The sequence below is a fragment of the Photinus pyralis genome, unplaced genomic scaffold (genome assembly GCF_008802855.1).
Source record: "Photinus pyralis isolate 1611_PpyrPB1 unplaced genomic scaffold, Ppyr1.3 Ppyr1.4_LG1, whole genome shotgun sequence".
Taxonomy (NCBI): domain Eukaryota; kingdom Metazoa; phylum Arthropoda; class Insecta; order Coleoptera; family Lampyridae; genus Photinus; species Photinus pyralis.
Window position 1 is genome coordinate 64,456,200 of NW_022170249.1, and position 15,939 is coordinate 64,472,138.

At 37.4% G+C, this 15,939-nt stretch overlaps 1 protein-coding gene across 11 annotated transcripts; it reads left to right on the plus strand.

The window, feature by feature from the left end:
* Positions 1–12,698: 12,698 nt before the first annotated feature.
* On the plus strand, positions 12,699–15,579 carry LOC116159592 (PRKCA-binding protein-like). Of its 11 annotated transcripts, none has more exons than XM_031472604.1 (8): positions 12,703–12,822; positions 13,217–13,280; positions 13,332–13,427; positions 13,681–13,924; positions 13,972–14,214; positions 14,259–14,617; positions 14,667–14,919; positions 14,966–15,579. In XM_031472604.1, exons 2-8 carry the CDS (start codon positions 13,246–13,248, stop codon positions 15,233–15,235), a joined length of 1,500 nt encoding a protein of 499 aa, XP_031328464.1. In that variant the 5' UTR covers positions 12,703–12,822; positions 13,217–13,245; the 3' UTR covers positions 15,236–15,579. The 11 variants fall into 11 exon arrangements, with proteins under 11 accessions (XP_031328469.1, XP_031328471.1, XP_031328464.1 ...); XM_031472605.1 differs by having other exon boundaries at positions 12,718–12,847; XM_031472606.1 differs by lacking the exon at positions 12,703–12,822 and adding an exon at positions 12,855–13,123.
* The last annotated feature ends 360 nt before the right edge of the window (positions 15,580–15,939 follow it).

Consider the following 15,939-nt stretch of genomic DNA (forward strand, 5'->3'; position numbering starts at 1 on the left):
CGACAGTCGCAAATGTAAACATTTAATGCCGAGACAGTGTATGCAGTGACGTAGTTTATTTACAACAATCAGAAGTAAGTCGTAAGTAGGTGTCCGCCTGATGTACTATATTTAAAGCCGTTGTTTTATTTGTAAATATCAAAACACGTGGAGATTGTTGTTTGTTTGTTATTAGCTTGTAGGCTTGTACCATTTGATACATATCAATTGTCAATGTACTTAATTAATCAAATTAAAATTGTGTGCCTTAACTGCCGACTGAATAGCTGAATCACATCATTTTATGTGCCTATCGTTTATAAGTTATAATTATTGCAATACGTGTTCCGTTTGCTTGTAACAAAGTTATGATGGCATCTTCTTATTATTGCATGTTTGGTGTCGCGACCGTGACCTTTCACTATATTTTCTCGACAACAAATCAACCCAAAAAAACATGAAAACTTGCACGGTTTTAATTTTGTTAGATTTACCTTAATTTTTTAATTTTAAAGTTAATTTAATTAAAAAGTTTCTTTGTGTAATTCGGAAAACATTTCCCTCACATTACCATCACTTCTGCAATATTTCTTCATTTTTCTAAACATTACCAAAATATCATTTCTAAAATGTTATGCACGTTTCTGAAACATCTCCCATTTTTTTTAAGAATTCCTGAAACATTTCCAAATTATCTCTTTTCTTACACTTTCCAACATTTCTGTAATTTCTTACTTTTGTATAGTTTGGGAAGCAGTTCCAGAATTTTTATACATTTTTGGTACGTTCCTAAAATGTACTACACATTTTCAAATCTTGAGAGGTATTTCGGAAACATTTCCCTCATATTTCTTATATCACTTTTTATAAAGTATTGGTTTTATCGAGGGTTTTATACGAGGGGGTAACATCTTCCCGCAATAGTGTCACAAATTGTCTGCAATCGCTTGCAATCCCTCTGATTGCTGTGGAAATCTCCCTCACAGTCCCACAATCGCGTTTGCAATCTCACAATCGCCTAAAACAATCCCGCAATCAGATTCGCAATCCCGCAATCGTTGTGACAATCTGACAATCACATTGGCAATCGTGCACGCCCTCGCCTGTTTTTAGGTACAATCACAAGCCACGCGGGGTTAGGCAAAACAGTTATTGCACCTAACTTTATTTTTTTAAATGGAAAGCCCTGTACTACTTAATAAACCCCTAAAGCGGATCTAAAAAAGCGGCACAGCACCTCGGAGTAAACCCTACGCATCATTGGATTTGACTCATTTTCAAGTGCCTTGTTACATGTGGTATATATGTTAACTGTGCAAAGGTTGGCGTTTGGCAGTTATGGTGTTCACGGACGTACATACGGACACCATCAACTTCCCTATAAAGCTTACATCGCTTTCCTCTGCCGCTTAATAATCTACAAATGTAGCATATTAACTTTTAAAAAATATAAATCACTAAGGATGATTCAAAAAGGGCTCAAAAAAGGTCAAACGATTTGATAAATACAAAATTTCAAAAAAAGAGATTCTTAATAAGTTATTTTTTGATTAAAATATTTTAATTTAAAAATGGACGTAGGAAATTCAAAAAATTGTAAATCTCAGAATGAACCTATATTTATTAAAGAAGATATAGCAAGATTTTTCTTACAAGTTTCTTTATAAGACTGTTGAATAATGTGCCGTTTTAAAATAAGTGTACGGGATCAGGTAAAAAAGTTATAGAACCTAACCCCTGACCTAACCCGAGACCTAACGTCATTTTTTTTAGTGGAGTGCTCTGTATATTTCATTCGAAAAAGAGGATATTACATTCACTTTCTAAAAATATAACACTAAAGAAATTTAAAAAAGTGCAATATTAGATTTTTCAAAAAATTTCAAAATGTTTAATTTTTGTTGTTTTTTAATATTTGAACCTTTCTTAAATGTCTTAATTCTTTTTTAATAATTTTGAATTTTTTGTTTTCCCTATCTATTGCGATTGCGTTATATATTAAAAAAAAAATGAGGTTAAGCCCAGTAACTTTTTTGCGGACATCGTACATGTAACCTATTTTGAAAACGACAGATTACCCAGCAAGTAATTTTGTAATAAACATTTTTCGTGTCTCTTTTCATTCTTATATTGACAATTTTTGATTTTCCCTTGTATCTCTGTAAGCGAGCGAATGTTTTCAAATTTGGTTGTGCCATTTTTTAACATTGGCCCAAAAAGAGCACATGCCACTTAGTTTGTCTTTCGGTATGTGTGATTTGAGTGGGCCACCCCCTATTAGATTTATCGGATTGCATAGAACTTGTTCCATTGAAATACTCTTCTTTTTAGCACATTTCCACAAAAATAAAAAAAAATTACTATTGTGGCCACCTTGCCCGTCCGTCCCAAGTTTTTCTACTCTTTTCGCTATTGGTTCGTTATGCTGTCAAGGTTTGCACCAAGGAAGGAATTTTTTCTGTGCCGCTTACGAAAAAAGTAAAAAACCCATTTTTTTTAGATTGTATTGTATTGCTGTCTGTCTGTATGCCCGTCTGTCAGTGTATCTGTCTGTCTGTTTGTCCGTCCGTGTGGACGATAGCTTTTGTATTTGCGTAATCCATTTTTTTAATTGTTAAATACTTAAATGAAACTTTTTATGTAGGCTGTAGATGTAGATGGCGACCTCGACTAAAGTAAAACTAGTGCCGAGTCAAAAAATATGTTGGGGTCATGCGCAATTGGATTTTTTTTATTTGTTGTTTAAATGAAATTTTGTATGTAGGCATCTCGAATAAAGATGAAACTAATGCCAAATCAAATAATTTGTTTTGTGCATGCCCAGAAATACCCTGAAATTTTAGGGTAGGGTTCTTTTTATAAACTGAAATTGAAGCAGCAAGTCAAAAATGAATTGCACATGTGCAACGCTAACTTTCTTATTTGTGGCCGGATTTTTACGAAATTTTAAGTTTAAGTTTGCTTGCATCTTACAGTATGGGAAATGAATGCAATTGTAATGCGCTGAGTAATGCGCTTTTTATAAATCGTTTACGACGAGGTTTACGATTACCTTTTTAACTTCTTATTTGTGTGTTTAAAACTCGGTTTAAAAGTACCTGTTACCAACTAATAATTCCCTAATAGCCACCATAAATGAATATGTTTCTTGCTTAGGAAATGCCCGTGTATAGCAACTTGAGCAGCTACCAAAAATCATTGTCAGTCACCCACAATCACCTGCAATCATTTACAATCGTCTGCAATCATTCATAATCACATGCAATCACAATGCAATCCTCTAAAATCCGACAATCCCATCGCAATCGCCGAATTGTGGTCGCAATCGCAGCAATCATAGGGAAATCATGGGGATTGTCGCAATACTGTCACAAAATTTGAGAAGATGTTCATAGGGAAATCATGGGGATTGTCGCAATACTGTCACAAAATTTGAGAAGATGTTACCCCCTCGGGTTTTTCCTTTCAAACTACCCTTAAACCATAATGAGAACTAAACAGAGCAAATTTGCGAAAAAATGCAGTTTTTCCATTTGTTGGACGTCCCTATGTGCTTAAATTAAAGCTAATTACATTTGCTCGAGCATTTGCTACATCTTTTTCCGTGACTTTTCCCGTTAAAGGAGTATTTTCCTCCATATTGGGGTCGAAAGTTGACCAAATCTTTATTTAAAGAGCTGTATCTTGGTATGCATTGAACCTTCAGTACTGGTTCTGGTCTCAAATTGTATTAGTCTACTTTAAAATACCATAGGAAATATATTTAAAATTAAATCTGAAAGGGGGTTCCTCAGAGTGACCTGGCGAAATCTGGAAATCGTTCTAAAACCTTAAGATAGGCTTGACAACAAGTAATCTGAGTTTGTACTCCTCCAGGGGTTCGCCAAAAACTTCGAAATTTTGGGACTAAACAATTCATCCTATCACAAACCGTACCAAGAGATTAAAGAGCATTAAATTCGGCGTCGATTGACTGGACCAATTTAGGTACTAATCGACGACTGAAGGACGACAATTTTTCCCATATTGTCTAAAATGTACCATTTGACGACTTTCTCTCGTCTGTAGCATCCAAAGTACTGATCCTATCAAAAGTCTTTTGTGTTAGATGAGAGGACTGTCTCTGGTTTTAGTAGGTAGATGTTGCATGAGGAGGGTGCCAGTGCAGTAAAAAGGATGATCTATCTATCTTCTATCTATCTTTTTTGGCATTGAGGACGTCATGGATTCCGTTAATAGGACAGTGGTTGCAGAAAACTGGTGTTGGCGACGAAGGCGCTCTGCTGACTTGGTATTTTTCTCTAAAGCCCCCTTTAATGTACCCATAAAAAAATACAGATGTTCTTTGAGGGTGTAGTCATCGTTCATGTAATACCACGTACCTTTTTATAAGGATGGTTGAGAATTTTTCCTTTGACTGGCATGTGGTACGTTGTGTAAGAAGACGCTTCAATCACAAAGGCACCCTGAGAGAGGTCAACAGCTTCGTTCACGGGAAAAATGTCACAGAAGGCCGACTACTTCGTTTGCATTCCTGTATCATTAAAACTGGAAACAGGGTATGGTACCAACTCATATTGAAAATATAAATTGAGCTGTTTATTTGACTGTTTCAGGAATGCGATTTTTCGAAAGATATGGAGTTTGAGTTGTCAGAGATGTTTCGTTATGGATAGTAACTTGGATTTTAGGGCTTTGAGAGGAATTACTCATCGCGAAAGTTTTTCCCAATAATCGGCCCTGTGATGTATCACTAACCAAGGTTAATAGAGAGAATAGGTTGCCTCGTAACTTTAAGGAAACGCGTCATCGAGAATCCGGAAGTCCCATTTGATTGGTGTTTGAGTTTTCGTTCTCCTTGACAGTTATTTGAAATGTGTAAGTAATTGTCAGATATCCCTGAATTACGTATATGCGTATTATAATTCGATTGAATTACTGTTAGATACTTCAGTATTGATTAAAGAAATTTGATGCCGGGTGGAAATATTTGTAGCGTTGCTATATGCAATAGCAGCTCTAACAAATCAAAAGCAAATGACTTAAAAATTCAGTTTTTCAAATTTCCAAAAGATACTGCATTGCAAAAAGAATGGACTATAAAGTGCAATCGAAAGGGGAAACTGAACCCCTTGTGCAATAGGGTATGCAGTCTGCATTTCCGGGCAGCAGATTATGCAGATGAAATGCAAGCTAGGCTAATAGGAATTGTCGCAAAAAAATTAAAAAAAAAATGGTTCGTATAGAATACCTACGTAGGTGTTTTTAAGATGGATAAGGCTTATATTGTTTTCTTTTATTAACAGCTATTCCATCTTTGTATATAAAATCTTTACACGACGCTGAAGCTGAAGAAATAGAGTCCCAGAGAACAGCTATAGAAAGAAAAATGTTAGTAGAAGAACTGGTGCGCACTTCAAATAAGTCAGCATGTGTAATTTCGTTGTCTGCAGAAACAGAAGAAATTGAAACTTCTTGCATCAATATATCTGATACATCTTCGCCAAGCAAGGAAAACGATTATAATGTGTTAAAAATACAGTTCGACCATTTGCAAAAAGCATCAAGCATTGAAAAATGAAATTAAAATACTCCAAACCGATAACGAATCATTACAGAAAACCCTCCGTCATCTTGAAAAGCATCAGTTAAAAGGCGAATCTACTGACTTCGAAGTACAAGCCAAGTTTGCTTTCAAAAATTGTTTAACATCAAATCAAGTAGATATTATTTTAAAGAAAAAAAAGAAAGCAAGATGGGCTCCAGAAGAAGTGTCTAAGGCTTTTACTCTACGATATTTTAGTAAACGGTGCTACATTTATTTAAGGGAAAAGCTACATTATCCACTTCCCGGTTTATCTGCATTACAACGCTGGGCTGCGAGTCTTAACTTAAGGAGTGGAATTTTAGAAGATGTACTATCTATTATGGGCACTGCAGGGCAAACAAAATCCAATATTAACCGTACTACTGTTTTATCATTCGATGAAATAAAAATTTCTTCACTATACGAATGCGACCAAAAGGAAGACGAGATTTTAGGTAAGCAATCGTATATGCAGGTTATAATGGCCAGAGGATTGTTCTCTGTAACTGGGCGAAAGCCTGTTGAGGCCCCATAATAAGAGAGGGACAATAAATAAATAAATAAACTATTCATATATTTTAATAAAGTGTTTATAATATTTCGCTAGCATGTTTCTTACAATGCAATGCAAGGACTTTTCAGAACATCCGTGTAAAGTACCATTTTGATCCATTTTGCATTTTTTGAACTTGTTCTGTTGTTGTTGCGTTAATAATTAATTTTATGATGTGGACAAAGTGGGATTCCGGGTGACGTCATTCGCGTATTTTAATAGTGAACGTTTATTGGCTGAAAGTTACGAGGCAACCTATTCTCTCTATTAACCTTGATCACTAACGTTGTAATTAACGTACAGGTCTCTAGAAAACGTGATTTTTCCCATACGAAATAACGCTTTTTAGCAGATAACCTGCACATTAAGTTTGACGTTTCTAATACAGCACAGGGTTGTATATCTGCATGGCGTTATTCCCTTTCTCAAGTGCTTGGCTCCAATCAATGGTCTCATCACTGGTTACCCCAGTGCTGGTGCTCATCACAAAATCTACAATTGGGTAGGGGTCATGTGACTGAAATCAATCAAGCAATACCGCCATATCTGGATTGTCCTTTCCGTTCTCCGGACTGTAATTGCCGACTCGTGTGGCGCAGTTCAGTTGAACCTGGACTGTGGTACTAAGGGTCCCTGGTTCGAATCAGGGTTCGGGCATGGATATTTGTAAATGTATAGTGGGTTGTGTCGGTAGAGCAGCCTTGGCCCACTCAAAAATAAAGGTAAAAATAAATAAATACAATAAAAAGCCTTGTTTCCCGAAACGGTCAAACTCAGCATCTGACTGCAATGACTTTACATTAGGTTCATCATGTCCTTTAGATAGAGCTGGTATGATTTAGCGTATAAATGGCCACTGGAAGTGGACAGTTTCCATGTGAAGGTATGAGGTTTCGCTTTTTTCAACCTGGATGAATGGTTTTGCAATGGTTACCACCTTGAGGTACTGACCCCACAGTTTAGTTGTTGCACCATGCTGTTTGAGTTCAGCCAGCCAGGTTCGTGGTGACAATGTGCAAAGTAGAGCTGATGGGTGCTACAATTCTTCAAGGAAATTTGGCGTCTCAACATTGTTTAGTATACCTCCAAAATAGAGTCGTTTTCATCATCAGAGATATCCGTCTTTGACAACACAATGTGAGCCAGTGCCAGATGAATCAACATGCGTCCCTTGCATGCCTGACCTGCGAGCATCTTCTCTGTTGATGCTCACAACATCGCGAAGCCCGCTGCCATCCATGATACATCCTATGGCGCCCATAAACGACATCAATAGGTGGAAAATACCTAGCCGAGCGATTACTGAAGAAACGAGTGAAATAGAATCAAAGGAGGCCACAATGTACCCAGCTTTATGGTACAGGGACTGATTAAATGTCACAAAATAACACTCCTGTCACCTTATTAAAAGACTGTTTTCATAGGAGCCATACTTCAGATGCTACAGACGACAAAAAGTTGTCAAATGGTACATAATCAATATGGGAAAAATTGTAGTCCTTCAGTAGTCGATTACTACCTTGTAAATTGTTCTTTAATTTGTCTTTGGGTCAGGTATAAGCGAAAAACTGACCGAAATGCTCAACCCCTCTGGAGGGGTACAAACTCAGATTGGTCGTTTTCAAGACTATCTTAAGGTTTTAGAACAAATTCCAGCTTTCCCCAGCTCACTTTGACAACATGTGGAAAAAAAGGTAATTCCATTTGAAATAACAAAGTTAGTGAAATTATCTTGAACCGTGTCGGAAGAACGTCTAACTGAGGCTGTCGCGAAAGGCCCTGTATAATGTTGGGATTGCGCATAATGCTAAGAAGATCGCTAATTATCACTACCACCCCTGATATTCTATTACTGATAGGTACAATCGATGATACTGCTTCTTAAATACTATAGCAGTAGTTAGTTTAGTGGGTACCTTTTTCTCAGCCAATTTGCCAGATTGTGTTTGTAGTTCACGGATACCAATTGCTCGTAAAATCTACACCAAATGCCCGCCTCAGGTCGTCACAGTAATGGAGATGACGATTTTTAAGAAGTGGAAATTCGTTGGGAATTTTGGAGTAAAGGAAATCCCAGTGCTGCAACATGAAAAACGTGTATTACCAAATTTTATCTTTGGAATTTTTATGACCGTTCTCGCCATTTCTTCGACATACTTGTCAACGTAACGGGTCAGATATTATCTCAAAATGATTCTGCGTCGAAAGGGTAGATAAGAACACTTGTCAATATTCATACAAAGTGCGTCATCTTTACTAAGTTCTTGTTACTAACCCAAGGCCGCGGCAATATTTTCATTTTCAAGCTGTATGCAATTAGTAAATTACCCAACAGGTTTTTGTCTACGACTCTAAGAAGATACCCAGTTTGAAGGTTAATAAATTCAGATTTGCCAGTTAATGGCGAATAGACGCCATCAAATTACTTGGAAAGTAATTTGGGGCAATTTATTAAACGTTGGCATGACCTTTGTTTTGAATAATACAGAGCCTAAGTTAATGTTCTCTTTATCGATTACCTACATGTTAATTTATTTTGAAATCATGGGAAATCCAACGTTTAATCGCGCAATAGTCGACTATACCAAACTCGAATCCAATACGAATTTGCACACTTGAGTACTTTCATTAAAGGTTCATAATTACTTACCGGGAATATAAACACGAAATCCTCCTTTTTTTAAGGCCTCCAATGTCAATGACGGTACCGCGTAATCCCCTTTAACCGCATATATGAACGAGAGAACACACAAAATCCTATTGACAAACATGTTATTTACACTATCGCAACTTTCCTTAAACTGTATTTATTCACTGAAGCCTCCGTCAGTACTCTAAACTTGTAAACCGTTATCGTCCGTCCATCTTAATAACCAACTTTGTAAATGAGTAACGCAGAGAGTAACCAGCGTCCTTCAACTTAACAAGCTTGCCGCGTATAAAATACCATTCCCATCGTATGAGGCGCCATTCTCTCTAAAAACTGAACGAAAAATGTTCCACTGTCTGGTTGGAAGAAACCATCGCCCGTCAATATTTTGATTTTGATCATATTGGGATATGATCCCTCTTGTTGCAATAATGCATCATACCGATCTACGACCCTTAAGTATTACGATTTGGTCCTTCCCAATTCCCTATAAATCTAGATCGGAGAATTTGAGGTACCTAATCTAGTAAAGCAAACAAGTAAGTCCAATAAGTCAATAGTGGTTGTACTGTAAAGTACCAAAATGTTTCGCCCACGAAAGCCCAAAAATGTGTTTTTTGATTAATTTCTTTCTTAAAGGGAAATTCAATTATAGATCTTTCTATAAGCTAAATATGTCGTAACTTTATAACATTGAATCCATTGCCTGTTACTAAAACCTATAATTCTTCAACAATTTGAGCAAAAGTCAGTGCCATGTACCCAACGGCAATAAATTGACAGATTTCTTCGAATGGAACGACTCCTTATATTACTTAAACTGGGCTTATCTTCGGAAAATTCATTACTATAGTACCATTCAGAAGGCCTATTGTACCTTTTCGTGTACGCATCGAAGAAAATTTAAAATTGTAAAGTAGGTATAATAGAAAATGTAGATAGTAGAAGCGCAGAACTTACTTTTTCAACCAAAACAATCTTTACCACAGTGAACACATCACTACTTGGCACACCTTCTAAATAGGTATGGTATGCATAATCTACCGTTTCAAAATAAGTATACGGGGTCAAGTAACAGATTCATTAGGTCTTTACCTCATATTTTTTAATGGAACACCTTATATATTTTAATCTAAACAGACGGCATACTAAATTCTCTTTTCAAAACTATAGCACACCACGGCTGATATTGAACAAGTTAAAAAGTCATTATGCAAACATTAATGACGAGAGCGTATTTTCCTCCTAATAGTATTAATGGTAGAACCGGGAAAAGATACACGTAGGCACGAACTCCTTACCACATTCTCTTTCAAATGAGCCGCCTATCGTCGAAGTGAATGAAAAATAGTGAAGCGTGTACAAATACACACAAATTTTGAAATATATCTCCCAAATCGGTTCAGTGGTGTGACGGACGGACGGACGAGAAAGTGCAGCCAATAGCGATTTTTCACTTTGAGGAAAATACGCTAAAAAGATTCCAGTGATTCAAAAAAATTCAAAAAAGATTCAAAAAGATTACAAAATTCACAGATTTCACAATCCATGCAACCATTGGAGACATTCGAAATGACAACCGTATAACGCCATATGTAAGACACAAATAATTCTTATTCTCCACCCGCTCGCGTGTCGCAGTACCGTATCGACAGTATCCGAAACTTTTCCTTAACCGTTGTCTGTTCTCCTTACTGCTTGCATATACGAAACCATAAACATTTTCAATGTTTAAAGATTAAAAAAGTTTCAAAAGGTTAAAAAAATTCACACAATTTTTACGTTTTTTTAATCTCTGTAAAAACTTCTTTTTAATCTTTTTGAATTAAACATTTTTTTCTCTTTTTTTTTGTTTTATAATTATATTTAACGTCTTGACATGATAATTACAAAAATTTGTTAATTGGGGGTGCAGTGGAAGAACAGATAATGCAACTATTTGGTTGGATAGTCTGAACTTCAGCCTATTGGGTTTCGTGAAGAGTTTATTTTTATTTGTTTTATATATATTAGTTAAAACTCAATAAAATCTATTATTATTATTATTATCGCCCCTAAACGGTTTGATTAAACGACCGACGAAAAAAATAATTTATTTTGCTCAACGTTATAAAGACAAAATTAGACGTGGCCTAAAATGTCCATGGTCTTCTCTGAATCAAAATTTTGTTGCTTATATCTCACCTTGGTGTACATTAAAGTAGCAGGAGAACAGGCAATCTACAAAGTATCCCAAATGTCCTCATTTCATACTACGATGCTTCCGTATGTGGCAGGAGGGACGCTCTGAAGATTTAGAAGTGCATTAGTTACATACTGCATCATCACAAATTGTTTAAATAGTACCTCTTTGTTGATCAAAGTAGCAGGAGAACAGACATACTACAAATTAAGTATCCCAGATATTTACACTTCATACTAGGACGCTACCATGTGTTGCAAGAGGAAATGTCTGAAACAATAGAAATGCATTATTATTTACATGATGCATCATGGCAAATTGTTTAAAATGGCACCTCTGTGTAGATCAAAATATCAGGAGAACAGAGGAGGGCTGTTTGCAGGCTATTCATACAAAATCAATCAAAGAAACCAAAATATTTGGTGTAGGTACTACAAAAGTTACAATCTTAATAACTTTGGTTGTACGTGGGGCTTCAACCCGCGACTGGCTTTACAGTGTAGTGATAAGGTCAATATTACTGTACGGTGCACGCTGGTCCTCTTCTTTATTGAGAGGAACGGCCTCTGAACCTAGTTGCGAAAGAAAGGAGGGAGACACAATGGGCCTTAGAGGTGCCTAAGTGCTGCCTAATCGGGCTCCTTTGTGAATAGATACACCTACATTACTTATTTGTGAAGTCTGAAATTTCATTAAATCAAATTGAAAAACGTGTCAAAAAAATTGCTGTAGCTAGCTCAGATACCACCAGCATACCTGCGCATGCGCGATCTGCCCAAAGACTTTTCCGTTGTTCCTTTTATGTCTAAGATAAGAATATGTGTACCAAATTTAGTTCCAATCGGTTCAATTGATTAGCCGGAAATGAGAGTACAGACGGACCGACAGACCGACATCATCGAGATTTTGTTTGACTCGGATTCCTGGTACTTCAAAACGTGTACTTCCGTCAAAAAAGTAACGGATCATTTTTAGAGCATTTTTGAAAAAAAAAATGCACTATTATATTCGTTATGGTCGGCTGTGTGGCTGTACGGCTGAGAGCTCAGCAATTACAAATTACAACATCTAAGAGACTTCAACAATAAAAACTTTCTGCTATAGTGTAGATGTGCAGGCTCTAGTCTATTTTGAGTTAGATTACTCGCGAGATTGATAATTTTAAACTTTGCTAATAAAATACTTATCTGTATTACCAAAAATGCGCTTTCATCATGTATATGCTGATTTACAACTTGTTTACCTCAGTGCAATGCCTCCCTTAGAGCAATTTTCTCATTTGTAGCCGAATTGTTCCAAAATTTAGAAAAAAAAAGTGCGTCTTGTAGGTAGGTATAAACGAACGCACAATTTTACAAAAATCTATGCGTCAGAAAATAATATTAATGTCTTTAATTATAGAGCGTTTCATATTCAAAACTATATGTAATAAAGGAAAACAGCATTTTTGGTAATATAGATCAGTATTTTATTAGCAAAGTTTAAAATTATCGATCTCACGAGTCATCTAACTCAAAATAGACTAGAGCCTGCACGTCTACACTATATCATTCAAATTTTTAATGCCAATATAAAGTCTCTAGGTATTGTAATTGTTGAGATCTCAGCCGAACAGCCAGCCATAACCGCGTTTTTTTCAAATGCGCTAAACATGTAAGTCAGCGTCATCTCTACGCTAAAAATAAATGGCAGTTTCTATAGTGTCGTTATTATCCACCAGATGTCTCTGACATCACAAACCAATTTTTATTGATCGATTCGGCGTCGCGACGACGTTTCTTCAAATAACAAACATAACCATTCTTCCACCTAAATGAGTTCTGTATAATGCTCGAATACGATGACGACTATTTTTTAGAAGAGGACAAATTGTACGTACTTTTTCCATTAAATTAGGTATATACTTTATAACATTTCACGTTGCCTGTATATAACGTAGGTACGAAATAGACTAATTGTATACGTATCTTATCAGGAAATTAATATTCCAATGCGATAAAGTACATCCGGGATGTTGGCGTTTTGTTAAAATTGGTTACAGTTTCACTCCGCTTGTTAAACGAAACGTTCCCTTATTTTCTTCCAGTGAATCATGCTACCCTACGGGTATCATCCGTCATCAACGTCGACGTACAACTATCATTACTTACTTACGCCCTTCGAAGACAGAAAGTAATTGCATTTTTAAAATTTTTAACTTTAGGCGTTCCTTTTCGATGCGTATACAAAATCGGTCTAAATTAAATGAAAGTGTCACTTTTCCAGGTTGAGGGAAGGTAAGTAGGTGCAACAAAATGAGCAGCGAAGAGAATACAGATTTGTTAGACGAGTAAGTTAAACACATTATTAAGAGTTTCCTTGATTAAAAGGGCGGGTGTAGGAAACCAATTGGAGAGGACAAAGAAGATGAAGAATTCGAATTTGAAGATGGGCAAGAGTGGGGTTTTCGGGACGAGTTTCTCCCACAAAACACACTGTGAGTTAGGCCCCTTCCATGCTTCGTTTTTTTACATTAGTTTTGGCTGAAACGCTTTTTTACAGGAGCACGCTAGAGAAACCCTCCACATTAGCTGCCTAGTCTAGTTGACACAATGTACATTACGTAGACTCCGCCATGTACATACATAAAATAGTACCTACAATAGATCTAAACTTGGCGAACCTGTAGTTTTATTTCTTCTAGCGTAGATCTTAGCCAGTTTGACGTAGTGTTAACACTGTAATTTTAGAGGAATGACGGTGACATCGGGTAGTGTAACGATACAAAAAGACGCCAATAATCTAATCGGAATTAGTATCGGTGGTGGAGCGCCGCTGTGCCCGTGTTTGTATATCGTGCAAATTTTCGATAACACAGCCGCCGCCCGTGATGGTACTTTACAATCTGGAGATGAGCTGGTGGCCGTTAACGGACAATCCGTCAAAGGAAAAACAAAGGTGGAAGTCGCGAAGATGATCCAGTCAACTAAGGTGGTACGCTAACTCACTTTCGCTTACACCTAACTGCAACCTATGCCTAGGATGAAGTGATAGTCAACTACAACAAGCTCCACGCAGACCCGCAACAAGGCAAAAGTTTGGATATAGTTTTGAAGAAAGTCAAGCATCGCCTGGTTGAGAACATGAGTTCATCCACGGCCGATGCTCTAGGACTTTCAAGAGCAATTCTCTGCAACGACACCCTTGTCAAGAAAATGCAAGAGCTCCAAGACACGGAAATTACGTACAAAGGACTCGTTGAGCACTCCAAACGGGTGTTACAGGTGAGCGCGTTATATTCTGAAGACAATCTCACGCATACTTCTAGGCCCACTTTGAGCTACACCAAACCATTAAAGCCATGGGCGATATCTTCTCAAGCTTGGCGGTGAGGGAACCGCAACCGCGTGCAAGCGAGGCGTTCAGACTGTTCGGCGAACAGCACCGCAGCATGGAAAAGTTAGGGCACGAAATGATTAAGCAGGTCAAACCTGTTCTGTCAGACCTAGGGACTTACCTTCACAAGGCAATACCCGACACGCGACTGACTGTGAAGAAATACGCCGACGCGAAATTTGAGTACTTAGCCTACTGCTTGAAGGTTAAAGAAATGGACGATGAAGAATGCAGCTACGCCGCCTTGCAAGAACCGCTGTACCGAGTCGAAACTGGCAACTACGAGTACAGGTACAGTCCTCTCCCCATATTTTCAGCACTAAACCCTCTGGGATTGTAGGCTAATTTTGCGTTGCCGCCAAGTCGCGCGTGCTCGATTTGCTAAACTCAGGGCCGACGTTTTGGTTAAGATGGAGTTGCTGGAGAACAAACACGTACAGTCTCTCGGAGGGCATCTCACCAAGCTGGTGAAGGGGCTCGCCGAACTGCACACCAACACACTCGCCTTGCTCTGCGGCCCACCCTTATTCCCAGTCGAGGTCGACCTTTCCAATAGCGCCTTCCAGTACAAATCAACTACACCAATTACTGCGGTAACACCGAAACCCTTCACGCCTACGTACTTAAATCATTTTTCAGGACCACGATGACGATGACATGGAACTAGAAAACGGTGTCGAACTGGACGAAGATATTCTTATTGGCGATCTTCCCAAGTTTTCCGAGGAGATGATCCAGAAAGATCCCGAAACCCCACTGCTATCCGACATTGAAACCGCCCATCACGAGCCCGATTATGACAACATGGATACGTTGGCCATGTTATCGACCCTTAATTTAAACGATTGTAGTCATGAAAAATTACGTTCAAGTACTGATCTGGAAAAATCAATTTTAGATTTAGATTAATTTCAAGATTCTTCTAATAATACATTATCTGAAAACGATATAATCCTTCCATTGTGAAGAACTGTCTACGAGAGGTATGCAGAAAGTAGGTAGGTGTTCCAGAGCTACAGAGGGTACCTACTTATTTTTGTCGACTCTTAAGATAATTATTGTACTTTGCACAACCTTTTCTATGTTTGTTACTACATGTTATAGATTTATCTACTCCGATAGTTCCACAAATGAAAACATACTTAACGTAAACAAAACCACAGTAAAACAAGTTTTTTCTGCAATGTAAAAGATTGTGAAGGCGTATTTTCTTAGTTCTCTTTATTGTCCAATAAGATTTCATTTCAATAGCAGTTTCCACTCGAAAGTCTAACCAAATTTCATATCAATAGTGGTTTCGAATAAAAAGTAGGTATCTGAAGACACGGACAGAAGCCATTACTATAACTTTTACCAGAAACAATACAAATATAGCAGCTTCCACTGAAATGCAGCCCAAGAAGACGAGGACAAAAGGGCGGATATGTTTTGTTGTTCAATACCCATCACTACAGGGAACTTTTTGTTCAAATTTCCGATTAACTGCACTCTTCGGCAAAAGGTAGGTACAGTTTTATAAACGGAAAGGTATCTGGCATTCAAAAAATAAAGGTGTAATTGGAGCTACGTCATGTACTTTGGGTGAGATCCACATATACAAATCAAAAGAATTG